General features: G+C 36.7%; 1 protein-coding gene and 2 pseudogenes across 5 annotated transcripts; 2 read left to right on the forward strand and 1 right to left on the reverse strand.

Annotated features, from left to right (window-relative positions):
- The first annotated feature begins 7,244 nt into the window (after window positions 1-7,244).
- Window positions 7,245-8,099, forward strand: LOC148802991 (uncharacterized; annotated as a pseudogene).
- A 3,423-nt stretch (window positions 8,100-11,522) lies between these two features.
- WTF9 (Ubiquitin carboxyl-terminal hydrolase family protein) lies at window positions 11,523-16,411 on the reverse strand. 4 transcript variants are annotated; one of them, XM_019199188.2, is made up of 2 exons: window positions 15,184-16,411; window positions 11,523-11,779 (listed from the first exon to the last, which is right to left on the reverse strand). In XM_019199188.2, the coding sequence occupies exons 1-2, from the start codon at window positions 16,409-16,411 to the stop codon at window positions 11,523-11,525; spliced, it is 1,485 nt and encodes a 494-aa protein (XP_019054733.1). The 4 variants fall into 4 exon arrangements, with proteins under 4 accessions (XP_019054733.1, XP_088752595.1, XP_010269024.2 ...); XM_088896469.1 differs by having other exon boundaries at window positions 11,523-11,842; XM_010270722.3 differs by lacking the exon at window positions 11,523-11,779 and adding an exon at window positions 11,864-11,994.
- Window positions 16,412-17,405: 994 nt separating this feature from the next.
- On the forward strand, window positions 17,406-24,807 carry LOC104605815 (uncharacterized; annotated as a pseudogene). Its single transcript, XR_016081268.1, has 11 exons — window positions 17,406-17,582; window positions 17,754-17,834; window positions 19,361-19,456; window positions 19,610-19,693; window positions 19,809-19,878; window positions 20,154-20,236; window positions 22,766-22,845; window positions 22,965-23,063; window positions 23,177-23,284; window positions 24,228-24,317; window positions 24,421-24,807. The product of XR_016081268.1 is annotated as an uncharacterized LOC104605815 (transcript).
- The last annotated feature ends 2,690 nt before the right edge of the window (window positions 24,808-27,497 follow it).

The following is a 27,497-nucleotide window of genomic DNA, read 5'->3' on the forward strand; positions in this document are numbered from 1 at the left end:
AACACAACCTTAAAGAAGTGTTTCCACTCTTGTTCAAAGTGGCCGAACTCCTTGCCATACTCCAAAATAGACTTGTTCATGGGCCGGGCTCGGGCCGGGCTTTCACTCTGTATTAACAGATTTTTTTAAGGCCCGAGCCCGAACCTGGCCCGACCATCGGGCTTACAACTTGGGCTCGAGCCCGAATATTAGTCCATACTGCTACTATTACTACTAATGAAGTGACTGAATAGAGAGAGAGAGAGAGAGAGATTATAAAGAAAAGAAATAAAAAAAAATATATATATTAAATTATAAATATTCATTTTAATAAATATTATATTATTTATATATTTTATATAATATATAAAATGCATATTATATATTTTATAAAATATATAATGTCGAGTCGGGCTGGGCTTTTTTGACAAATCCCGAGCCCGGCCCGAAACACAGTCGGACTTACTGTGTTAGGCTCGAGGTCAGGCCCGCGGGCCTAATTACATGACCAAGCCCGACGGGGGTGCGGGCCGGGTCGAGCCATCGGGCTATCTGACCCATGAACAGGTCTACTCCAAAATATCACCTAAATTTGCAGTATCAACATTTAAGGTGTTGAAATGGACAATCAAGGGAATTTTCGGTTGAATCATCAAGGGTCTAGTTGGTAAACCAATAAAACTTCTCAAGCAAAGTTGTATGAAAAGTTGTTACTCCATCAAGGCCATGTTCATTTACGGGTAAATAAGAGGGGGAAAGTTGGTCAATGGGTATCTCTTTTCCATTGACCAATTTTCCATTGTTCTTTTTGCAACAAGTAATTAAGTACTAGGCCCCATAGTAAAGCCAATTCCATTTACATGAGTAAAACTTACCTATCTCTCATGTGGGTAAGTAACTTTCCCACTTAGGGAAAAAATTTATAAAGCATAATGGAACAAGTTTGTCCATTTTAATATTGGTTCTTTTTTGGGTAAAAAAGTCATTATATTACTTATCTGGGGAATCAAAAGAATATGAGTAAATGAACTTATCCGGGAAAGTGTTACTTAGGAAACATTTAATTGGGTAAGTGCATTTACCCAAGTAAGTGACAAATTTGTAAACAAAAGGGGCCCAAAAGTAAAGTTCTTCACATGGATGGCAATCCTAAAAAAGTGCAATTCAAATCTCCTACACACAAGAATCCTACGCACACCTACCCCACATGACACTATAGCTATACACCAGGGACAAATGGGGAGATGTTCCTAATGTACAGCTACAGTGAGCGTGGGTAGGAGATCCCAACCAGAAAAATGCCTTACAAAGGAGATATTGAAGGGGAGGTTGAATATAATAGATGGGGGGGTGTTGAGGAAACTATTTGTATATGCCCTATAGTTTCAAAAGTTACTCATGTATACCTTGACCTTCTCAACGGTAAATGTAAGAAATAAAACATAAAAGGAAAAGATGTCCTTAAATGTTTCATTAAAATTTCAAACAAAACCCTCTATATTCAAACTCGTGCCATTGATGCTTGAACTAAAATCACAGGCATTGAAATAGAGATTGAGAAAGGGGTGTCCAAAGAAGTAAAACTCCTTTTTGGAATGCTATTTGAAACTCAAATGGTTTAAATTGGTCGACATGTGGTTGTAGAGTCTCACTTGCGGATGCAGTGGAAGAAGAATGAATAAAGAAAAATAAATTGATACAGAATAGAAGAAAGGAAAGAGAGAAAATAAGAAGGGAAGGAAAGAAAGAAAAATAAGGAAAATGAATAAATAAAATAATGAAAAAAATGAAGCTAAACACTCCTTCCTAGCTGAGATCTGAATGGGATTTGACCACAATTTATTGTTGTTTGCTCTTCTAGAGAAACTTCTCCTTGTTCTCTCGCCTTCTCCCATTTCTCTCTGAAGTTGAAATAATGGAGGCCTTTTCTTGGCCTTTTTTTAGTTTCAATTGAGTTCTAGAAGTTCTTGGAGTTATAAATCTCTTCCTCCCCCCTTCTTCCCTCTCCGTTTTCTTCATCACTGCTGGTTGTTGGAAAAAGTTGTGTTGTTTGAATATAATTTGGGGGAATCACTATTTTGAATAGTTTAGATTTTTTTTTGAAAGCCATGAATAGTTTAATTTGTGATTTATATATGGATTTTATTTATTTTATTGCTTATTTTGGTGACCGTTAGTTACTGTATTGCTTTTTAAGTTGAATATGCACGAAGGTGGTTTAGATCTAAAAATTGAGCTGATTAAGTGTATCTTAATGGGATCAAGAAGGTGGGATTTCATGGCAATGCTATTGAGAAATATCGTTTTCTCTAATAAAATGCAAATTTTGAATTGTTGGGATGGTGGATTTTAATCTCTTTATAGATTAAATTCCATGGGTGTTTGATAGATTAATTACATGGTTGAACACACTTAACACATGCACTTTGAAGTGGTTTCAAAATTCCCACTAAAATTCTTGTTTTGTCTTATTTTCTCTTTTATGTCTTTTTCTATAAAGAAAAATTATAAAAATTGTTTTGGGTTTTAAGTAAGATCTTACTTGCACCCCTTAGAAGTATAAAGAGGAGAATATAGAGAATTGCTATTGTGTTCACATGCACACACATGTATGTGGCACAATGAAGTACTTAAGTGCACTTTGCTCATCTTGCTTAAGGGAACTATATATTATTAGATGATATGAAGATGCACCGGTCACAAGTGAGATGAGATGATATGAGATAAGATGAAATAAAATGAGATGAGACAAGATGAAATGAGATGTGATGAGGCGAGACGAGATGAGATGACCATCACAAGCAAGATATCGCAAATTACAAAACCCTCATTGCAAGTGAGATTTCCATCACAATATGGAAATCATAAATTGTGAGTCGTTATTTGCAAATCACAAATCACATTTGACCTGGGTTGTGAATCACACGAGCACAAAAGTGAAACGAAACACTTTGGGATGCCAAAATAGGACTATTGACATTTTAATTTAATGCCAACATTCATGAATTGATTACTTGTGATCAAGGGACATCATCTGATAATTAATGGCCATTACTCATTAACTATTAATTAATTTTGAATAGTCACATAATTTAAAAATGTGGTTGTACAAACAACCTCTTCAAACAAATACGTTTCTTTTCAGGGTGTAAGTCATGTTATTTTCTACACAAGTTTACAACATAGAATACTTTGTCTCTCTCAATATAAGTTGCTACTCTCTCACAAAAAAGTTTCTTTGGAGATTCTTTAAGTAGTTTCTCATCCAAGGCTCTTTTGTATCTTGGGAATGGACTTTCTTGGAATCTACCAACGAACTTAGTCACTTGAGTGGGGGAAAATAACATTTTAAAGGAAATGCTTCCAAATTTTTGAAACTACATTTCCAATAGTGGCAATTGAGTTTATCACCAATATTGATTCTCCTATGAATGCAATGGGTTTACCTCTTGAGAAGGGAACTTGTGGTGGAAAATGTCATCATTGATTCATTGTGTCATCATCTAATAGTCTATTTAGTGAGCCTGGAGAGCATGGTCTGATTATTACATCCAACAACAACATTGCAACTAGAATCTTGTGCTTCAACATCCCAAATAGAACTCCTTCTAGTTGAATTGAATTAAAAAAAACTCTTAATTCTCCCTTGAATGTGAATAGTAGACTATTATTTACAGAGGTTCCAGTGATACTTAGCAGTATGTCATGACTACCCTAATAGCTTGAATGTAGTAGAATCCTTCTATCATATAATGTCCTGAAAGAGTAGAGAGTCATGGTAATTATGTCAGCCCTAATAGCTCAATCATATGTCACACTAAATTTATAATGACTCATATGGTGACACTTGCAACTCTTCTATAAACCATATTGCCTTAGCAAAAGACTTTTGAGTTACACCAAATCTAGTTGCATAGGGCATTCTCTCTCCACATGGAGAGTGAGATCAATATTGTACATTCACATGCCTCCATATATAAGTTACCATAGTTGACATGTACGTGCATTATGCCCTTGATTAGGGTATAAGTGTTTACGCTATCAAACTATTGAGGTTCATATACAAGGTATCCATGATGCTTCAGGTCTAAGGATTATCTACACAACTGCAATGATAGAATCAATTATTCACAAGAGATTTCATGTAACTATTCTATTAGTGGGTCAAGTTTAGTGAACCTGTTCTCTAACAAGCACCCACATATTTGCTTGAGTGTCTCCACAAAAGTTACTTGAGATTCATCACCCTACTAAGGAAAAAAATAATATGTACTAGTTTATTCAAATCATCAAAGCCCTCTTGAAGATCCTCCAACTAAGAACTTTTTAAATATCTTGTATCAAGATAATCATATCTCAATTTCTTAATACACTTAAGAATACACCACTTGTCATAGATGCTTTGGACCATTCATGTAAAATACAATATCAGAATACATGAATGAAAAATGCCCATTTATTAATAAAATGTAAAGAGTACAAAATTTCCCTTGTACAATGTTACATTATTGGTTTTAGGGCATATGCATAAGCAAAATGACATTCAAAATCACTTGATTAAAACTTAAAACTATAGCTAAGCAAAAAGGTAATTTCATGCAAATACATTAGCACCATGTCATTTAATGATGATAATCCTGAACTAGAATGCTACTATAAAAATTTTGAAAACCTAACTCTTGGAAAAAAAGGGTTGAGGAAGATGAAATCAAGGAAGCAATTTTTGCCATGGACATATCAAAGGCACTAGGTCCATATGGATTTACAATGGATTTCTAGTTTTCTACTAGGATTGTTAGGAGATCACAAAGGAGGATTTGATAAAGTGTTTCTAGAGTTTCACAGGAGGGGAATAGTTAATCAAGGAATAAACTCCACTTTTATTACCTAGGCCAAAAAAGTCTAATGCTAGTCATCCAAAGGATTTCAAACCCATTAGCTTGATTACTAACATTTATAATTGCTAAAGTGTTGTCTTTAAAGATAAAGAAAGTGTTCCCTTCAATTATTTTTCAATTCCAATGGGTCTTTATTTAGGACAGGTAGATTGTGGACCAAATTCTTATTGCGAATGAATATGTAGAGGCTCAAAAAAGGTATAGGAAAATGGGAGTGACAATTAAACTAGACTTGGAGAAAGCTTATGACCTTGCAGATTGGGAGTTTTTAATAAACATGATAACAAATTGCAGTTTTAAAGAGTTGTGGTGCAAATGGATCAAGAGATGCTTATAAGCTAGCCATTTTTACTAATTGTTAACAGGATGGTGGTAGATTTTTTTTGAAGCTATTAAAGGCTTTAGAGAAGGTGATCCCATTTCCCCTTTCCTCTTCACTTTGGTGGTAGAAGTTCTAAGCTGGTTAATATCCATGGGTAGTCAGTTGTAATTATATAAAGGATGAATGTTGGAGAGGGATAGAGCGTTGATCACTCATCTTCAATTTGTGGATGGCATATTGGTTTTTTTGTGATGGGAATAATAGAGTTAAGGTTGAAAATTTGAAATTAGTGGTGGGCCTTTTTGAAAAATAGAGTGTTGATCACTCATCTTCAATTTGTGGATGGCATATTGGTTTTTTTGTGATGGGAATAATAGAGTTAGGGTTGAAAATTTGAAATTAGTGGTGGGCCTTTTTGAAAGAACGTTTAATTTAAAAGTCAATTGGAACAAGAGCATGATAGTTGGTATAAATGTGGAAATAGAGGAATTAAGTCTTATGGCTAAGAATTTGGGGTGAGAGAGATGGGATTGGCCATTAAAATATTTAGGATTACCTCTAGGGATAACTCAAGATCACCTAGTTTTTGGAATCCGGTGGTAGAGAGGATAAAGAAAAGATAGGCATGGTGGAAAATAAACTATATCTCTTTAGGTGGGAGAATCACTTTGATACAATCCATATTGGCTAATCTCTCTTTTTATTTTATGCCCGTCTTCATTATACCTCAAGTAGTTGTGAAGAGAGTGAAAGAATTGATTCAGAATTTTCTTTGGGAACTGGGAGATAGGAAAAATGATCATTTGGTGAGATGGGAGAAGGTGGTTAAAAGGAAGGAGGGTGGTTTAGGTTTAAGAAACATCAACTTGAAAAACTTGGTTCTATTAGATAAATGGTTATGGTGTTTCTCCTTGGAGAATGAAAGGTTGTGGCATAAAGTGGTTTCAAGTATTCATAGGCTCTCAATGAATTTTTGGGATGTTAGTATTCTACGCAAAGCTAATTTTGTTACATTGTGGAAAGCAGTGCATGGTATTCTCCCTTTGTTTCTTGAGCATGTTAGGTTGATTTGGCTTGTAGTAATAAAATTATATTTTAGGAAGATGTTTGGATTGGAGAGCTTCCTTTAAAAGATGTGTTTCCCTCTTTCTTTTCTCTCTCAAACTTAAAAAAACACGTATCTAAATCTCTCTTTCTATTAGGTTGAGCTAAAACAAGAGTCTAAAATGACTTCAATCTCTTGCCTACTTAATATTTTGGATAAGTTAGACTTTGATGTATCTATGAGTGATAGTTAGGTTTGGTCTCATTCTTTTGGGTTGTTTACTTGTAAATCCTTATTTTCCTCTTTTGTGCCTTTTCCTCTCCTTTTCTTGTGAAAGAAGTTTGGAGTATGCCCATTCCCCTAAAAACTAGACCTTTCTTGTTGGAAAGTTTATCATGGTTGCATTAATATGTGTGGCTTGTTGCAAAGGAAAAGACCAAATTGGTGCTTTTTGTGTAAATTTAATGGTGAGTATGCTTACCACATCTTAATCTCTTGCCTCTTTGGTAGTGTTTGAGAACACTTAAAAGTACTTATTTAAACAAGTACTTCTTTTAAGACATTGGACCACACATTAAGTGGTTTTTAAGTACTTATGGGTGTTTGGTAAAAAAGAGGGTAAGAAGTACTTGTTATTAAAAAAAGTACTTAAAAAAGTGACATGGATGTGGTTTTTTTTTTCAGCACTTTTTGAAGAAGTGCTTCTTCATTCGAATGGGACAAACCTATCCCTATTTTTTAATGACACAACTACCCCCACTTGAGTTTATCATCTTCTTCCATTCGAAACCCTACAACAACAGGCAACGACGGCATTTGGTTGCAGGTCCACTGGCAAATTTGGGTGTTAAATCCAATTTCTTCAATCAGGAAGAAGAGGAAACAACGCCGTCACGGGAGGATTTCCTCGGCCGATTCTCATGAACACGAAAACAACCAAATGGTTGCTGAAGTGGTAGAATTAGAAAGATAAGAAGAAAGCAGAGAATTGAACCAAAACATGAAGAAGAGGAAGAGACAGAAATCGCAACAGACAGTGCCACCGCCTCCATAGTCTTCGTCATTGGCTTCCCTTGATTTTGAGACGTTTAAGACTAAGAAACTAGAAAATCCCAAGGCACGGTTGTTGGGTTCTTCGATGGATAACGAGAATCATTCAAAAAACAAGGTCTCCTGCCTTCATGAGGCTATTGAAGAAGCCGAGGAGAATGGGGAAGAGGCAGTGGCCCTTGAGGGAGAAAAATCTGATTCCTGGAGGAGAAGCAGTGATGATGAGAAACAGGAGAAGAAGAAGAAGAGGAGGAAAGGAGGGCAGGTGGTTTCATTCTATTTCCAGAAGGCCAATAAAGAAAAGGAGATGGAGATTGATGAAGTTCTTTGCAATTCCCAATGCTTGTTGATGAATTCTAAGGTTAGAAAAGATGGGGAGCTTGATGAGAAGCAAGGTAAGAGGAGCAAGGATAGGGTGGGGGAACAGAATTTGCATAATCAGATTGAGGGAGTGGAGGTGTTTTCATCTGATTCTTATAGAACTGTGAAGGTGGAAGAATTGCAATTGGAGGAGGAGGTAGATAAAATAGAAGATTCTGCCTCTAGGAAGAGGAGAGCGTGTCATCCTCTGCACAAATTTCAGTACTCTCCAACTTCACCTGCTAGAGAAGACAGCAAACTTGATGAGGAGGAAGAGATTGGCTCAACAAAGAGTAGTAGTAACTGGATGGTTGATGAGAATGTCTCTATTGAGGCAGTGAGGGTAACAATGTTTCCCCCTGATTCCCATGCTACAGTGAAAGCAGAAAGGGTGCAAGTGAAGGAGAATACCAAACACCCCTGGGAGAGGGAGAGATTTGAGTAATCTACAGTGGAGGGTAAAATTGTCATTTGTGTCAATATAAACACTTATGGGGAAAGTAGCTTACCAAACATCCCCACTCCAATAAGTGCTTAAAAACATAATAAGTGATTTGAAAAGTGGGTTACCAAACAACCTTAAGTGGTTGTTAAAATAAGTACTTCTAACATAACAAATACTTCTTTTAACAAGTACTTAATCGTCAAACAAGGCCTTTGTTTGCTGTATTTGGGAATGGTTTTACTTGCTTTTTGGTTGTAGGTGGATCCCTCCTATTAGTTTGGATAGGCTATTTAGCCCATCTTTCTTAAGGAGCACTAGGAGAAGAGGCAATTATGGAGATGCACAAGGGCAATAGTAGTTTGGATTGAAAAGAGAGATACCCAAAAATCTTCGAGTAGAAAGAGAAGAATAAGGAGTCAATTATCGAGATTGTTACTCTAAGGGTAGCATACTAGGTGAAGACTATGAAGTGCTTTTTTCAGATTTTATAGTAGAAGACTTCTTCAATAGTTGGGATTCAATTGTTGGTTCATCATCTAGGAAGCAAAGAATCCACGAGGTTTGGTCAACCCCAGGTGGAGGATGGATGAAACTTTAATGGAAGTAGTTTGGGAAATCCAGGACCCTTTATAGTTGGCGTGATTTAGGATGAAGGAGGGAACATATGTAGATTGCTTTTAGGGCAGAGTTAATGGCTGCTGTTTTGAGGTACAAAAAGCAAAGGAAATGGGAATCACAAGGTTGATTGTGGAAGAGGATTCAAAAATAATAATTTGGTGGCTGAAGAAAGGAAAGGGGGTGATTTAGCTATATTAGAATGATCTAAGGCAGTTCAAGATGTTGTCAAGATCTATGAACATTCAAGTTAGATGGGTAAGAAGGTTCGTTAATGGATTGGCTGATGGATTAGCTAAGCAAAGAGTGCATAGAGATCACCTGTATTGGGCTTAATTACAATGGGGTGGTGGGTTCTTTTGATGTAAAGGGTGTTCAGATTTAACAACTTCTTGTTGTAACATTTTTCTTAATTAGTTTTAATAAAATTTTCTTTGTTTCTGATAACAAAAAAATAATATATCCAAAATAATTATGCCATTATCATAGTTGTCAAGGCGACTAGGCAAGGCTAGGCAACACCCAGTCTCCAAGGCGGGTGCCTAGGCGATGGAATCTGGCCTAAACTATTTTATAAGTTTAGGAACTAGGAAGGGAGTAGGTTTGGCTATTAAAAATAATAAGTGTAGGAGAATAGGGGTGGAGCCCCTGTTTTTTCAAAAAAAAAAAAAAAAAAGCATTGACTCTGGGCTGGAAGAAGAAGGAGGAGGAGGAGTATAGGGGCGGAAACCCTGTTTTTTCGAAGAAAAAATGAACTGAAGCTGGGCTTGAAGAGAAGAAGCCCCTGTTTTTTTTCGAAAAAAAGAGCACTGAAGCTGGATTTAGGCGCCCACCTAAGTCTCTGGGCGGTCGCCTAGTATACAAAACTATAGGCGTTTGGGCGAGGTGACACTGTAAAACCGCCTAGTCGCCTTGGTGACGCCTAGGTGTTGCCTTGACCACTATGGCCATTATCCTTACTGGTTCAGTGGCATGTTCAAGAAAGAGAGAGAAAGAGGAAAAGAGCTATAGTAAATATGGAATTCTTTCAAGAAATGACTGCCTTTAAAAAAAATTAAAGTGCAACTAGATAGAATATAAAAGCTATACCATTGCATTCATACTCCCTTGATCACTGCAATTTTCTACATAATTTACTCAGTTATACATATAACAAAATCCTTCGAAATGATATTACAATCATACAATGTTATACCTGCTCCTGCATGCTTGGTTGACTGCTAGTTTACTTGTCCTTGTATCTTGTTGAATGCCATCACAAGAACTATCAAGGATTTGGCATTGGTGCTGTAGGAATTAATTGCTTTCACATGTATGAATACATCAATTAAGGAAATTTCTTTCTTTAAGTACATTATGGTCAGGTAAGATTTTCCTTGCAGTTAAATTTTTCTTCCATTTTATTTTAGGGTTGGGGAGGGATGGGCATATCTCCTAGTGAAAAGGTAAAACTCAAGCTGACATGTGTGAGAACATGAGTTCAAGTTTGAAACCAGTTGCTTCATGCAAAAAATGCCAGGGGGTAGGCCTGTATGAATCCACCCCTTCTAAGACCCCAAAAGGATGGGACCAGCATTAGGTAATGACCATTTTTTGGGCAAGGGAAGAGGGAATATTCTACTTTTTATTCTCTGTGGTTCTAATTGCAGATGATATATATAAAAGAAGCTAACTTTAGTTACTAAGATAACAAAGTAACAAAAAAAAAAAAAAAAAAAAACTAGGATATCTGCATTTCAATAAATAAAGTTAATCAACCTTTTGTTTTTCTGAGGCTCGCTTTGCTTACTTCTCTTCTCCTTTAATATCTTTCTATACCAAGGAACATGGTTGTATACAAGTCCAAACTCAAAAGGTCTTATTATAAAACCTGAAACAACAATCTTCCAAGTAGTGTCTATCTTTCCCTGAGAATCTTATGTGAATATTTTTCTTTTCAGAAACTTGTGTGAATATGCATACTCCCTTTTTTTCTTTCTTTTTTTTTTGACAAATAACATTACATTACATTAATAAGAATCTCCTAACTTATGTGCATATACCTGTTCTGATGTTACATGAACAGAGTGGATTGGTGGAACAGGATTCATGTTGCAGATCCCATGTAGTTGGGACAAGGCTTAATTGAGTTGAATTGAGATAGATATTAGAAATAACAAGACATTCAAGATCCAACGCCTGTCCCCTGTTTCCTTATAAGGCAACAGCAAATCCAGCTACAGTAGGACAATATAATTTTTTGATAAGAAACGGTAACTTTCATTAAAGATAATAAAATGAGAGTACAGTTATCACCACCCAAAGGATGGGTGGAAAATCAGAATAAAAGTCTTACATACAAGCCCAAAACAGTCTCCCTAAAGAAAAAGGGTACATAGGAGATGTACACAGAAATTACAACTCAGGAGTTAAGTAGGGAGAGAACTATCACTAAACAAGACATCCCTGTGAACACCAGCTTTTGCTAGACCATCCACTTCAGTATTTAGCTTCCTGGGGATCCAACCCAGCTGTGCATTTAGGTTGAGAAGGATATCCCTTGCTTCAGTCAAAAAATGTGCTAAAGCCCATGGCCCACTGCCATGGTCAGCTAGCCACCTGATTGTATTTGCTGAATCTCCTTTTATGGTGATGTTCTGAAAACCCAGATCTCTTGCAATCCTGATTCCAGTTAGTGCTGCCATAATTTCAGCCTTTGTTGAAGAGGCTATCCCTATTGGTCCACTGAAAGCCCAAATAACTGTGCCACCTATTCTTCTGAAAATTCCACTGATTCTTGCTGCACCTGGGTTTCCAAATGCGCTTCCATCAAAGTACAAGGTTATCTCCCCTTCCATCACAGAATAATGTGGGGTATGGAGGATTAAGGATTGGTGTTTGGAGAACAGAAATTCTGCAGCATTTCTTTGGTGCTGTCATAATTTCAGCCTTTGTTGAAGAGGCTATCCCTATTGGTCCACTGAAAGCCCAAATAACTGTACCATCTCTTCTTCTGAAAATTCCACCGATTCCTGCTGCGCCTGGGTTTCCAAATGCGCTTCCATCAAAGTACAAGGTTATCTCCCCTTCCATCACAGAATAATGTGGGGTAGGGAGGATTAAGGATTGGTGTTTGGAGAACAGAAATTCTGCAGGATAATCTAATGTCATTATGTCATAACATGCTTACTTTTCTGGTTGCACATGGTATGCAACATAATCAAACCTGTCAGCTCAATCAGCTGGAAAGCTCTTGATTCTTTATTGCATTTTGGTTGAAAAATTGCTCCAACTGACAATCCTTAATCATGAAATTTCATTGCTTAGTTTTTGCAGTTAATACAGTCATGAGAATTTGTCAAGAAAGAGGTACATGGATGATCATATTAATAGCTATCCAATTAATTTCTGGGCCATAAGCAACACAAAGGTTCCCTATAGATCAGATACTGTGGACTATGTTTATGGGGAAGAACTTGTAGTCATTATCATATACCATTCCTTTTTCCCTTATCAATGTTTACATTGGGTAATGACCATGGAACTATTCAAAAAATTCTCCCTGAATGACATTCTAAGAAATTGGACTGAAGTAGCACAGACAGATGTACCCAAAGAAGATGTGAGAGCGGAATGGAAGCCACCTGCAATGAACAAATTGAAACTAAATTTTGATGGGAGTTCTCTTGGTAACCCAGGAAGGGCAGGCATAGGGGGTGTGATAAGAAATCATCTAGGTGAAGTTGTGGCACTCTTCTCAGGACCAATAGGCATTGGTGACTCAACATAGGCTGAATCTCTGGCTCTTCTTCAAGGCTTAAAGATGGCTGAGCAGATTGGAACAACAGACTTAGAAATAGAAGGAAACTCACTACTGGTCATCTCTTGGGCTAAAAACATCACATCAGTACCTTGGAAGTTCAAATTTATCTACAGAGAAACTGACACAATTGCAAGGAGGTTCAACTCTCAGTTTGGTTGGGTTAGAAGGACTGCAAATGGGTTGGCGGATACCCTAGCAAAACAGGGGGCAAATAGACCTACCTTGTACCGACCGGGCTGAACTATAACTGTTTTGTATGTGTCTGTAGACTGGGTTATAGATTGGGTTAATGGATTACTGCAACCTATATCTATTGTAATTCAATACTTCTCTGTTATTAATATAAGTCTTTTTACTGATAAAAAAAATGTTTTAGGTGATCAAGTCAAATACTCTGGATCCAAGAGCATATGCATCATGTTTACAGGAGAGAACATGTAGTTCTTGTCATGCAAGGACCCTAGAGCTGTCACATTGCATTGTTAAACAATATCTTAGTCCATCCTAATGGGGAAATACATGAAGTATGTAACATTCTGTCTGCCTACATATTACAATACTTATCCAAGGGGGCATGAAAGACAGTGTGTCACAACTAACAACTTTCAACCCCACCACTGATAAACTGGCTTAAGGGTCTCTATACTTTCAACAATTTTTTTGATCAGTAATAAGTAAATTTTATTAGAGGATGATTAAAGTACAAGGCTCAAAGAGAGGTGTGAGGTGCACCCTCCCAAACTAAAGACAGATTACAAATGGGCCCAGAACTGATCCCTGGTAACCCCCTGTTTGGTTGGCTAGAGTATCTGCCATTTCATTAGCTGCTCTTCTTTCCCACTGTATTTTTAGTGTCAGGTTACTGCTAATCCATTTTAATCTCTTCATCTCCTCCCTCAAAACCTATAAAGCTATCTCTGGGTTCTTAAACCAACCTATCACCAACTTGGAATCCCCTTCAATTACCAATTTATTGAAGCTCAACTGTCTTTCTAATGGTAAACCTTCAAGAGAAGCAAGAAGCTCAGATCTAGCTGAATCTCCCATACCAACCAGACCCGAGAACAACTGAACAACGCAATAACCCCTCCTATTCCTGAAGGCCCTAAGTTGCCTAAGATGCTTCCATCAAAGTTAAGTTTAATAGTCTTCTTCAGGAGGGATCCAAGAGGAAATAAGCTTGTACATGAAAAGCTTTTTGTCACTGTACCTGAATTCCTCCAGATACCATCAATGGAGAACTGTGAAAAATTGTCCAAGGTTCTAATCCAGCATACCACCCTCAAGACTTTACACTCTATTACCACTTCATGCTTCTCTCTTTCTCTTGAAAAATTTTATTGTTTCTTTCTTCCCATAAAGTCCAAACCAAAACTGCCCTCACCTCCAGAGAATTATGCCTATCCTCTTTTGCCATATCTAAAGGTGGATATCTACTGCATGCTCTATTCTTTCAACATTATGAAAAACAACCATGACCATATCTTATCACATAACTGTTCTGATTCTTGCATAATATCCTATCTGAAATGAGTGGAAGAATTCTGGTCTTAGATGGTTTAGAACTCATAAGCTATATAAAAGGTCATTATTTGGACCTTGGAAAACAAGTTTCAGATTTATTGAGGTTTCAACCATCCATAAAAGACCAACAGGTATTGCACTTAAAAAACTCACGAAGTTACAAATCAAACATTATCATCCACAAAAAGACCATCTCTGGGATCATTAAGATCATTTAACCAGGTTACCATGCTGAACTTTTGTTAACAAACCAACCTGTATAATAAAAAATGGGTACCAAGTCCATGTCAAACACTTCAATAGAATTAGAAAGTGCAAATTACATTCTGGGGAAAAAGTACAAATTCCATGCCAAACACCTTGTACATGCTATGCCTATTGAGTATTGACTTTCCATACCTGTATGACAAAGCTGATGAACAAAAACAAAAGAGAATGAGTTCATGTACTAGACCAGTATGATGATTTAGGTTGAGCTTGTTGGAAATTTAGAAGAAGCATGCTAGAATGTTTGGGTGAACAAAGCAATTAGGGCCATGAACAATGCAATCAAGACTCATGATAACTAGGATCAGTGTAATAAATCTAAATTTAAGATCATATTTATTTCGTATTAATCACTGTCTAGACACCAATGTTTTTGTTCCATTTACCACGGGATTACTATACTTGTTTCCAAATTAAGTATTTTTGGTTTTATTTTTTTTTGTGTGGAATTTCTTAACCAGACTCCCTAGTAGTTTGTAGTCTTAGTATTTATTTCTAGTTTCTAAATATCAACAGCATTTAGTCCTTGGTCTATTTAGTGTTACTATTAGTTTCTAAAACCTATGAAATGCTCATTTGAATTTCAACCTATTTTGCCTTGTACGTCTAGAAACAAGTTAGGTTTAGACAAAGGAATCTCTTTTTCTTTTCTTTTCTTTTTCTGGGGTAGTTGCATTGATGATATTTGAAATCACAGAAAAGAAATGCATAAACCGTCCACCCATTCAACAAGCTGTAATAAGAATCCATGGAACCAATAAACCATCTGTTTCTCAAAACAATCCATGCCAAGAGCTTCATACTTACACTCGTTGAACAAAGATATCATTTACAATTTCATCAATCCTTGTCAAAAGTTCCCTTAGTTAAACTCACCTACTGCACATCTGTCTTCAGCTTCAGAATCCGTGCCTACTTCAGAATTGTAATCTCCCAACCCATCGAACCGCTTCTTTTGTCGTCTATCTTTCAAAATAATCTTTGATTCATTCATCAGTTTGATGTACTTCTTCCTCACCTCCAAGATGGGATGGGTCTCCATTGCTGAATCATCATTGTAAGCTTCTTTGAGAATCACTGTGCATGTCTTGCTCTTTAGTGACAGGTAGAACATGTGGGGATGACGATCAAATGCCTTGTAGAATTTCTGAGGCAACCCCAGATGGGTACGAAGACAAAGAAGCTTCTTTCTCTCAGCAGATTGATCAACAAAGAGACTGAGCAATTCATGAAGAACGCCTACAACCCGTTTCTCCGATACATCACTACATGGATTCAGATGGGAAGAGTCTTCATAAGGGGATACATACGGTAGTTTCTGAAATTCATCTAACCAATTGGAGATTTTCCTCTTCAACCTCAAACCTTTGGAAGGGAAAAGAGGAAAGGCAAGTGGTGCTGATGGTCCCTCTATATAGTTACCTCTCTTTAAGGCATTTTTCTGCATTACAGACAACATGATACTCCTATCTGGATTAACAGTCAGTCCTTGAAGCCCATCCCCCATTTCAACCAACTTAAACGACTTGTCAAGATTTGCTCCTGGGTTTTGTAGGAAATCCTCTGGCAACCCCAAGTACCATAGCATACCTTCAATGATCCTCAACGGAAGCTTCTTCTGCTTGGTCATCAGTATCAGCTTCTTCAACCTTAAAATAAGTTCGAAATTCTGATCAGAGTAGACCCCCCTCTCTTCTTTATCGAGATTAATGGCTTCTTGCGTCAATCTAAACCAGGGGAGGTTGTACTTTGGGCCTGCAAATTCTTCAAAAACCGATGGATATTGCCTCATAAACCTGGCAACTTTCATGGGTACTCCCAATTCTCGTCCCCTCTTGGAGACAGCATCGATTGGAATGCAATCGTCAGATGCGTTAACAATACAGTTTTTGAGAGAGATTAGTGCTTTGAGTTCCGGGGACTTGTGAATGATTTCAATGGAATCATAAAAGGCGTCCTTCTTCCATTTCATCTTCACATCTACGTAGTTGCATTTCTGGGTGTAGTTGTAAGTGGGTTGCTCTTGATTGAGTAATAACAGTGATCTTTGGGAAGAAAAGAGTAGTTTTTTCAGTTTCATGAGGTGGGTTCGATTGAAGAACATGGTCTGGCTCAACAAGACTCCAAGGGTTTAGGGTTTTACGAAGCTTACCTTATACCACTGGTAGAAATGAGAATACTTGAGTTACAACCGACCGAACGTGAAGACTTGTTTACTTTGCTGGCTCTCGCCTCCAATGGAGATTACAATCAATTCACCGAATTGGATTTCAAAGTACTAGCTAGAGGCGCTCGATCTGCCCATGGACTTCGTTCCCAAGAGAGTTCTCCCAACAAGCGTGTGGCGCCATCTGTCTTTTAACACGATAAAAGAAGACGTACGTGCGTAGCCCGTCTCGTGGGTGACGACTGGTTTACTTCCTATCGAGCTTGAACGCGAGATGCAAGCAGAAATCCCTGCTGTAGTTTGAGAGTTCAACAATAAGTTGAAGTAGCTATGTCAATAATGGCGAAAAGTTATGTTATGCGGCTGCTGATATCCTGAAACAGAAGCAACGACTAACAATTTGAAGAGATAAAAAAAGAAAATATATAAAAAGGAGGAACGAAGGGAAGAAACGGAGAAGAAAAGGAGAGGAAAAGGGAAGAAGAGAAATAGGGGAAGGAGGACTGAGGAGATAAGGAAGTAGGGGCGGTGGCGGTGCTCTGAGAGGTTCGGTTGCAGAAGAACAGGGGAGCAGGAGAGAATAAGGAGAAGGAGAAGAAAGAGGAGGGAGGAAAGAAAGAGAAAAGAAAAAGAAGCGGGAAAAGTGAAAGGAAAATAAGAGGGGAGAGTGGGGAGACGTTGGGTGGATCGAGCAGAGCCTGTTCCTTACTTCGTTTACCAGCTGCAGTGAACGAGGGAAAGAGAGAAAAAGAAAGGAGAGAGAAGAAGAAGAAGAAATGGCGATGATGACGTGGCAATTATGAAAGTTACGTGTATGAAGTGTCGATAGAGGGTTTCTAGGGTTTCTGGGCTAAGGTTGGATTCCAGTCCAGACTCCCTGCGTATTTTCTGAGGAAAACGATGGGTGCGAAGAGGAAGAAGGAAGAAAGCGATGTTGTTGGAGTCGGAGAAGGAGAAGAAGAGGCAGATACTTCCATCGCTGATAAAAAACAAAGAGAAGAGATCCGCTGTTCATGCCAAGCTCAAGCACGAGAAGAAGCTCGAGAAGCGCAAAAATCTTAAGGCTCGTGATGCTGCAGAGAAAAGAGCTCTCGAACTCGGCGAGGAGGTATGTTCTTTGTCCCTTCCCCTTTTCTTCTTCAAAATCACCAACTTTGTTCAACCATGAAGAGAAGGGTAAAACAATGTACTCTACTGGTTTTTAGGGTTTAGGGTTTTGATATTTAGATGATTGAAGGTGGAATTTTTAATACATATTTTATTTTAACCTTTTATGCAGCCTCCACCAAAGAAGATCCCTCGTTCGATTGAGAACACCAGAGAGTTCGACGAGACAGTCTGTAAACCTGATGATGAAGAGGTCTGCCCTCTCTATTGTTTCTTGTTTTTCCTTGGATTAAAAGGAAAAATTTCAAATGAATTACATGTGTGCAGAAATAATCAGGACTTGTTGCAATGAACTAATCGGTCATCTACAGCTATTCTTTTCCTTCTTTTATTTATTTATTTTTTCTGTGACCGACGAGTTTTTTCTAATGCATGTTATGCCTTTAAGTGCATTGGTGCTCTATTACTTTGTTTGCGTTTGCAAAAAACTAGTTCACTCTGAGGAGTTAATTATAGGCATCTGTTAATAGAATACAAGCATCAGCACTCAGTATGAGAGAAAAAAAAAGAATAGTTTCTGGTAATGGTCCTATTGGTGTGGGGAATTCAGTAAATGCAGGGTTCCAAGCAATTTTACAAGGAGTATAGATTGCTAGAGAATTAAACTACGAGAGACTGCTAATTGAAGTTGACTCTAAGCTAGTAATCGGGTGGTTGAAGGAACCGGAGGGAGACACTCAGGCACTAGCTTGTTAGGGCATTATAGGGAGGCTATGAGAAGATTCAATTGGCTAACTACAAATATAATAATTAGAGTTCAATGGTAAAGGATATCGGCTAATGGGTTGGCAGGCATAAGGATCAATTATTTTGGGCCCATTTGTAATTCAATTTTTTTTTTTTTTTTGCTTTTGAGGCTGCATCTTGTGCCTCTACTTGGCACTGTAATCCTTTTATTGATCCTTAATAAAACTTTCATTATTTATCAAAAATAAAATTGCTGATAGTGGTTTGTAGATAACATTTTTATGGGCAAATTTGAAAACTTTTATCGAGATTAAAAAACTAAATATTAAGTGTCAACAATATGGTCCCAATCTCTGTTAATGGTTAACAATTGATACAATTGCTTAACTGACTGCCTATGACCACAAGTCTCTGAAACGCTATAGGAGAATAATATGACCGAAAAGGTAGAAATCTGAGAAAAGCAAATAAGTAGAGAGTAGAGGAATTGTGATAGATATCTGTAGTGGGTAGGAAGGTGCCAGGCAAAGAAATGGAGGTTTGTGCTAGGCAGAAATCTATCAAAGGAATAACTTCAGGTTTAGAAGGAGAATTTTTTTCTTTTTGAAAAGCAACAAAATGGTATTCTATTAAGGTAGTAAAATACGTAAACTCATACAGCCTAAAGATGGTTTATCTATAAGGAAATACTACCTAACTGATATCATAAAAAAAATATTACCTAACTGATATCATAAAAAAAATACCTAACTGATATCATTTTTTAAGTACCTAATTGTTATCATTTATTGAAATTTGTTGAATCTAGTGAAGTGCTTCTTATTTGTACAATAATGAGCCATTTCTTTTCTGATTGGTGCAAATTAGTTTCTCATGCTTCATAATAGTTGTTTGTTGTTTGAATTTTATTTCTTATGGTGGAAAACTTGTACTGTGGATCATATTGTTTCTTATTCTTTTTCTTGTTTCTTTATTAATTATTATGTTGTATATTCATGACTCTTTAACATTTTAACCCTGATTCATATGCAGCTCTTTGCTGGAAATGATGTAGATGAATTTAGTTCAATTCTTAAAAGGAAGTGCACTCCAAAGATATTGATCACCACATGTCGTTTTAACTATACTGTATGTTCTTCATCCCTCTTTATTGATTGTACATAGCATGGAAGCTACTGAACTTTTATAGATTTCTAAATCTTCAAAGGATATTCTTATATCATTTGCAAAGCTTATTTTTTGAACAATTGCTGATTTATGTATATTTTACTTGATTTACAGAGAGGGCCTGCTTTTATCTCAGAGCTACTTTCAGTCATCCCAAATGCCCACTATTATAAGAGGGGAACCTTTGACTTGAAGAAGGTGCTGTGTGTTTGAATTGTAGCATGTTGTAATGTTATATTTTAATAATCTGGGTTCCTGGGTACGATGATCTATAGAAGGCCTTTTTTTTTTTTTTTTTTAATTTGTGACACAGATTGTGGAATATGCAAAAAACAAGAACTTCGCTTCTGTCATAGTTGTCCACACTAACCGTAGAGAACCAGGTATCGGTTACTGCTTTATCCCCAAAGAGACTTTGAATATGTTCTCAATTTGTTCAATTGTAATTTTATGGTTGTGTATATTAATAACTGAATCATGATCTATTCTACTATAAAATTTGTATTGCTGATCCATATTCATCCATTCTTTTGCAACTATGAATATTTCTGTGAAATCTGTTTCTGTTTTTTTTTTTATTTTTTATTTTTGTTTTGTTTTGTGTTAATATTGTCTTCCTTTTGGTTATTGATATTTGAAGCCTCTTGTTATACTGTAGATGCTCTTCGGATCATTGCTCTACCTGATGGACCAACTGCACATTTCAAGCTCTCAAAACTAGTTTTGCACAAAGATATCAAGGTATTTAATGGGCATGCATGTTCTCACAGGCATGCACATCTGCACTTTTCTTTTGATAATATTTTGATCAATCATGATCAACTTTTATTAAAGTTGTGGACATAGTTTTCAAGGCACCAAGGTGAGGGCTAGGTCATAGGGGGACGCCTTGTCTGCTAGTCACCTGGTGCCCACCTAGGTGTTGCCTAGGCAATGGATTTTTTTTTAAAGTAAAATACATATATCCTAGGGTAGTTCCCTAGGTTCCGTAACCATATTTCCTTAATAATTATCCATAACTTTTGTAAGAAAAGTATAAACTTCATGTTAAAGTATAGAACATCAACAAAAAATAAGAAAGAGAATAAAGAAAAGAAATTTCAAAAAATAAGGGGGCTGAACCCCTATTTTGTTATAGGGAAAGAAGAAAAGAAAAAAAGTGGAAGAAGAAAAGAAAAAAAGTGGAAGAAGAAATGTGTTGATTAGACAAAATTTTAAGTTCTTCCTGGTTCAGGTTTTGAAGTCTTTGAGGGTTAAATACAGCATTTAACAATGTTTGTGTTGATTAAGCCCTGACAAATAAGAAAATAATAAAAAGAAATTAGTATATAAACACAAAATGAATATTGTAGTTTAATAATATCTATTTAAAAGAACACAAAAGTATTTTATAACACAATATACAAAACTGCTTGGCGATTGGGCAAGGTGAGCCTCCAAGGGCACCTTGTTGCCTAGGCTCTGCCTTGACAACTATGGTTGTGGAAAAGATGGTGCCCAACACTTCAAGGATTTTGAAATGAAATCTGAATACAAAAAATTCTTCTTACAGCTTAAAACTGTCATACATAAGAGACAAAAAACAAAAACTGCTTACTATTTTGCCTCCACTTCTAACACTCCTAAAATTTTACTCTGTCCACACCACTTCCTGCTAAAGCATCTGTCCTATCATTTGCAGATCTACTTACCCATCTGAAATAGCAATTCAGATTGACCGGTAGATTTTGTGTTTCTCTCAACCTGAATCTGAAAGGCCATGTGTCTTCCTCTCTTGGTGTGCAAAGTTGGGCAGGATTAGGTCAGGTTGAGGCCAATCCTAATCCAACCTTAGTTGTTGAATCCCCAGCTAATGACTTTGGGTTGGATTAGCCCAATTTCTTCACTTTTTTTTGCTCAAAATGATGTTCTCACTTTTTAAGTTTTTTAATTTTAGGATTGATCAATTAAGGTTAACTATATAGGGACAAAGTTATGATGCTTAGGAGTTCCATCCTTATATTATATTATAAAATTTTTACCTTTAAAATTAAAATTAGGGAGAATGACGGTTCAGTCCAGGGTCAGAATTTGTAGGCCCAAAGTACAGTTGGGGTAGGTGCCAGCTCGGAATTGATGCCAATTCACGGGTGGGCATTGGTGCATAGAGTGTGGGTTGTTGACATTTTGAATGTTTATAGCTCTGCAGTGGAAATCAGAATTCTGCATTGGGCCTGTCCGTACTTTTCCGTTAAAATTATTGATACATATACATAAATGCATGCATATTTATATGATATTCATATATACCAATATGAAGACATGTCAAGTGGGGTTCCCCAAGGCCTTAGCCCCACCCAACCCAAAGTTAAGCCCAGTTCATATTTTTCAATCATAACCTCAATCCCCCCCGATTTTTTGAGGTTGGGTTTAGGTGACCCAGCTCAACTTGCTTCCGTAGTCTCTCTTGTAGTAAATCAACCTATCACTACTTGGCATTTGCCCTCAACAAACAAATCCCTACAGCACTCAGTAAGGCAAATTTAAGACCATTAACATTTCAGACTTTAGTGACTTGCCTTCCTAAAAATCCAGGAAATCTGAGTAACATGCTGCTACTATGATCTCTGAAGATTCTACCAATTCCAGATTGTTCAGGGTTCCCTAGGCAGCAACCATCAAATTAATTTTAGTCTTCCTATATATTCAAAGAATTCCCAGGTAAGGGCTTTTTTTTGCCATGTGGCAGTGCCCATTCTGCTGAAACTCAGTCCGAACGTAGCTAAGCTTGTTGATTCCTTTTGAATAACCTGCTAAGCTGCAATAGAAAAGATTTATAGGTTAAATGGATCTCTTTTCCAGGTGATTTTACCTACTAAACTTTTTTTTTTCAGTGGGATTATTTACCTTGTTCATTATCCATATGATGCTCCTTAAGCAAATGGTTTATTCATCAGACTTGTTCCATGAGCTAGTGATAAGGTTCTGAGCAAAGTCAGTAGAAGCAATGGAGGTTTTTTTCTGAAAGAAAGAACATGGAAGATAATCCTTAGGTGTGACATGAAAGGGATGCTAAGGATTCTAAAGGCCTGAAGAGGATGCCCACAATTTGCTTTTCTAAAATTTCAAGTATGAGTTTTCCATTTTTCCAGGATAGTGAATCTGAGCTATCTTCTTAGTTCCTAATGGATGTTAGTTTCAACTAAATAGCATGCAAGACAAATGACAGAGGATGAGTTTCTGGGGTTGCAACATATTAAACTGAATGTTGAAATATTTATATGCTTGCAGAACCATGGTAATCCAACAAGTCATAAGCCTGAACTGATACTGACCAACTTTACAACACGCCTGGGTCATCGTATCGGGAGGTGAAAATCTGGTTTTCTTTGTTTTCTTTTTTATATATGATTTCCTTACATTTAGTTTCATTCAAAGTATGGCTTCTATTTTCTAACCATTTTTGTTTTTGAATGATTTAAATCATTAGGCTAATACAATCACTTTTCCCTCAAGACCCAAATTTCCGTGGCCGGCGAGTTGTAAATTTTCACAACCAGCGAGACTTTATATTCTTTTGCCACCATAGGTATGTTTCCTTTTGCTGTTTACAAACATAAGGAGTTTGCCTGTTCTTGCAGAAGGCTTTTGCAATTTGATATATTTACAATGTAGTAACATATCTTTCTTTTGTGCAACTAGGTACATCTTTGAGACGAAAGAAATGATGCAGAGCAATTCAAATGGTATAAGTCCAAGGATGCCAAAGATGAGAAAATACCTCAAGAGAAAGTGATTGCACGTCTTCAGGTTTCACACCGACTGATCTATTACTTTATTATTATTACGTTTTTTTTGGATAAGTAGTTAAAAAGAATGAACGAAGATAAATTGCAAAGGTTACTGCCCCATATATGAGAAGTATTTACATGGTCACGAAAAGTTGACATATGCACAAGTAATCAGAACTTAAGCCATACATTGCAAGAGGAATCAAATCTGGTACCCTTTAATACCTCTTAAACATGGCTTGATTGAAGTCTTCGATTTCCATTAGTCTTGAGAACCAGTGTTGATGTGTTTCCAAGAGTTTGATTCAGCAAGATGGGAAAACATGGACTTGAGGAAATGCCTATGGAAAAGTATATACTATTAAAATAGTTCATATTTTTTGAATTTTAATAAAAAAGGGTCTAATAAAACATGATCTTTGTTACTAAGTACAGTTTTTGACCTTTTGTTACTAATTAGATAAAAAAGTGCTATTCATCTTGTACATTAACTGTTTATCTTTGTTAAATAAGGTAGGAGATAAAATGGAAACTTTACATAGAAGTGTCCTCAAGAATCCATGAGAGACTGTCTCGTGAGAGTACATGCAATAAAAAGTTTAAGCAGAGACTCTTTCCAATGACATGAACAAGTAAGCATCATTCATCTTCCAAGATTGACCTGTTCCTCGCCAAATGTACCAGCAAACTGGCAAAGGGAACAAAGTTCCTTCATATATGATCATCAGAGCTGTGAACTTTCTTTGACCATTAAGGATGACCTAAGGCTGCTTGGGTCGCCTCAAATCTGTTTATTTTATTTAACATTTTATATTACCTTATTTTTTGCTGCAAAATCTACCATTTATGAGGAAGATAATGTGTTTTGTACATCAGGGTTAACATTATTATCTGTTATCAGCCATTAATTTTAGTTCAGTGACCTTACAACTTCTCTCTCCCCACCCCACAAAATATTGCAGGAGTGTGGCCCTCGTTTCACGCTGAAATTGATTAGTCTGCAGCATGGAACATTTGACACCAAGGGTGGTGAATACGAGTGGGTTCACAAGGTAATATACTCATTCCTTCTCAAAATTTGGTAAAATTAATCACATCATACAATTTTTTTAACCATATACTCACTCCCAACGCATGGCGGCTTATGAACTTCAGCCGGAGATGGCCACAAGACGCAGGAGGTTTTTCTTATGACTTAGCTTGGAGAATTTTTCTTCCTGGTTCTACACTTGCTGTATTGGAGAAAAATAAAATTTTTTCAAGTTCGGAAGATTTTGACCCCTTGCGTGAACAAGTGGCTGGAGGGACCTCTCCCCGAGTTACAGTGGATCACACCGCTCAAAGGGGAAGAACATGATTGAATTTTGTTAAGCAAAATTCTACCAAAAGAGCTTATGACATTCCAATTGTCTAAGATAGTTCAGACCAACCCAAGCATTATTTTTGGGTTATATATTGTACAAGCTGGTTAAGACCACTCCTGTCATTTAAAACAGTTTTATTTCTTAATAGAAATCTAAGTTTAGAAGCATTAAAATAATAGATTACTGTTAAAAATTTACAGTAATAATTGTTAAATAATTACAATCTACAATTGTAATTTACTATTATTAAATAATTACAATTATAAAATTACTGTTAATTAATAATTTATGATTTTATGTATTACTGTTAATAATTTATAGTAATAATTATTAAATAATTAAATAACAATAATTTCTGTTTTTCTTAGTTTAAAACAGTTGTATATCTTAATAGAAATACAAGTACTAGTAATTATATTAATTACCGTTAACAGTAGTATATTATTAAGTGTAGTTATATATTACTGTTAATTAATAGATTATTATTAATTATTAGTAATCTTATAGATTATCTCGTCAAATAATAATTATAATTATCTCATCAAATAATAATTATAATACTGAATTAAGGGCACATTAGCATTAATGGTGGCATGTTTGCAAAAGTTCAAAAGTCACGTGTCGGATTGACCCTTGAAATAATTGAAAACTGGGTTGCATGAACCCAATGACTTCATCTTCTTCACCCGTTTCTTGCAAAATGGGTTGTGATTACTAGTGGATGCAGCTTTCAGTTTATAGCAGGAAATTGGCCGGAAATCGATGACTCATCAAAGGCAACAAGCCAAACATAAACCTGTGAAACAACCTACTTCGGAGGAGTAAAATCAATTAAAGATTGTTGCAGATCATTGATAATAGTTGCTATGTGGATATTAACAATCACCTGGAATCAAGGTTCTAAATATCGATACAGGCTGATATATCGGTAGGGTGTATCGCCTGTATCAGTGCTTTTTTTTATGTTTTATTTATTTATATTTTAAAACTGATTTAAAAAGGTTGGTTAAGTCTTGTTTATCCTCTAAATCATGGCCTGATTCGGGTCGGTTAAGTCTCGTTTATCCTCTGAACCATGGCCTGACCCGATACAACCCTTATAGGGATATATTGAAAAGGCCCCGATATGATAAGTATCAACTGATATGGATCGATATGTAATGATATTTTGAACCTTCCCTTCCCTGAAATTAATGATTAATCAGAAACAATTGGCCGATCAAAAAATTGGTAAAATGAACAGTTTCAGCATTGCAAATTGTAATAGCTGGGTCAAAGAAGTTTGATAAAAAAAGGCATGGTTAATATGTTTTGTAAAAGGTTAAGACTTAAGAATTAGAAAATAATATTGGGACAGTAGCCCTTTAACTGTTGCTTTAGTCCATTAATCAATCGGCGATGAGCATGTAGAACACCGTAGAGACACCGATAGGTGCTCCAATTATCACCATCAATTTGTGATAGTGAACCGGTTTTGGATATACTTGAAAACCAACCGATCCAACACTACTTTCTTCGGTCTTAAACGAAATGGGAAAATTGTTCTTGTAAACTAAATTCACTATCCTTAGGGTTGGGAGCTGATTGTGCACGATCTGGTTACTCCTAGTTGGATGGCAGCTTGAACATCGATTGTTTAGCTGATCGGTCAAACTGCAAGAAGAGAAAAGCTCAGAGAACCCAGGGTGGCTTACCCGGTTGAATGAGTTGAATCTGATGCTTAACTTAGTACTCTTGTTGAATGAGTTGAATGTTTGAATGCTAGAATGCTAGTAAGCAGTAAATCACGTGTACCTTGTGTTGCTAAGGTTGATGCCCTTAAATAGGTGAGTTGCCGTAGGTCTCATGAAACACTTCTGAGATCTTCGGCCCGCACTATTAGGAGTCCATTCCGCACCAAGAGGTGGACTTCGTGCTAACCGATAAGGTTTGTCGAGTCCGTCTAATCCGGGCGGGATAGCTGGCTCGCTTCTAGAAGGTGGCTACATGTCACATCGGCAGGTCGGGCCGTCATGAGATGCTCGGACCTTGGTCCTGGCCGATGTGACTGAGGTACCCGAGGTGATCTAGCCTATTGAGGTGGCAGAAAGTGCCAAGTCAATGTCTAATAAGCATATCACTTCCATGTATCCGTGCATGAATAGATCGGGCCAAATCACCCCTCATCAGGAACCAATCAAACATGTTGGTTCTGAGTTCTTATAATCTATGTAAACAGTTGTTCTAGACATACTTGGGGAATAAACTTTCGTTAATTGACTTAGAAATTCCTTATTTCAGCCTTAAACAGGAAAAAAAAAAAATAGGGAAGAGTAAAACAGGGAAAAATATAAGAACAAACTGTTTAAGAGTGAAACATAGGAAGAGAGAAGTTTTAATTGAGAAAAATGATTGATAATAGAAAGGGAGAAACTCTTATTGCAAGTTTCCATTTCTTGTACATAGGTTGTTTGGTAAGTTTTTCCTTATCAATTACGTTCCTAAATGGGTTGGGCTCTTTCTTAGAAACATATAGTATGCGTTTGGCATCGATGTTGCAGATGATATGTGAGTTGGAAGCACCGTTTTCTGAGAAGCGGTGTCTTTTTCTTTTGTTTGGAAACATTGCTGCCAGGTGGGACGTTTCCTAGATCAACAACAACACTTTCTGTTTGGTACCAGTGCTATATAACTGTTTTCAGCACTGGTGCCCTTTATAGGAAGTCCACGTCACTGTCACATCACATCCTCATTGGCAGCAACGAGCTCCAATCTGAAGAAACGTTAAATTTGGCATTGCTCCAAACCACACCTTCTTGATTTCCAAGGCATGGTCTGGAGCACCATTTTTTTAATGAAAAAATAGTTCCAAACAAACAGACATTTCCT

The sequence above is a fragment of the Nelumbo nucifera genome, chromosome 1, assembly GCF_055504915.1.
Source record: "Nelumbo nucifera cultivar China Antique chromosome 1, China Antique-T2T, whole genome shotgun sequence".
Taxonomy (NCBI): domain Eukaryota; kingdom Viridiplantae; phylum Streptophyta; class Magnoliopsida; order Proteales; family Nelumbonaceae; genus Nelumbo; species Nelumbo nucifera.

Excerpts from the sequence above, each read along its gene's own strand:
- WTF9 (XM_088896469.1), bottom strand. The coding sequence starts at position 16,411 with ATGTTCTTCAATCGAACCCACCTCATGAAACTGAAAAAACTACTCTTT. Across the intron at positions 11,843-15,183 it reads TGAAGACAGATGTGCAGTAG|AATTTCTGTTCTCCAAACAC; the intron begins GTGAGTTTAACT and ends ATTATCCTGCAG.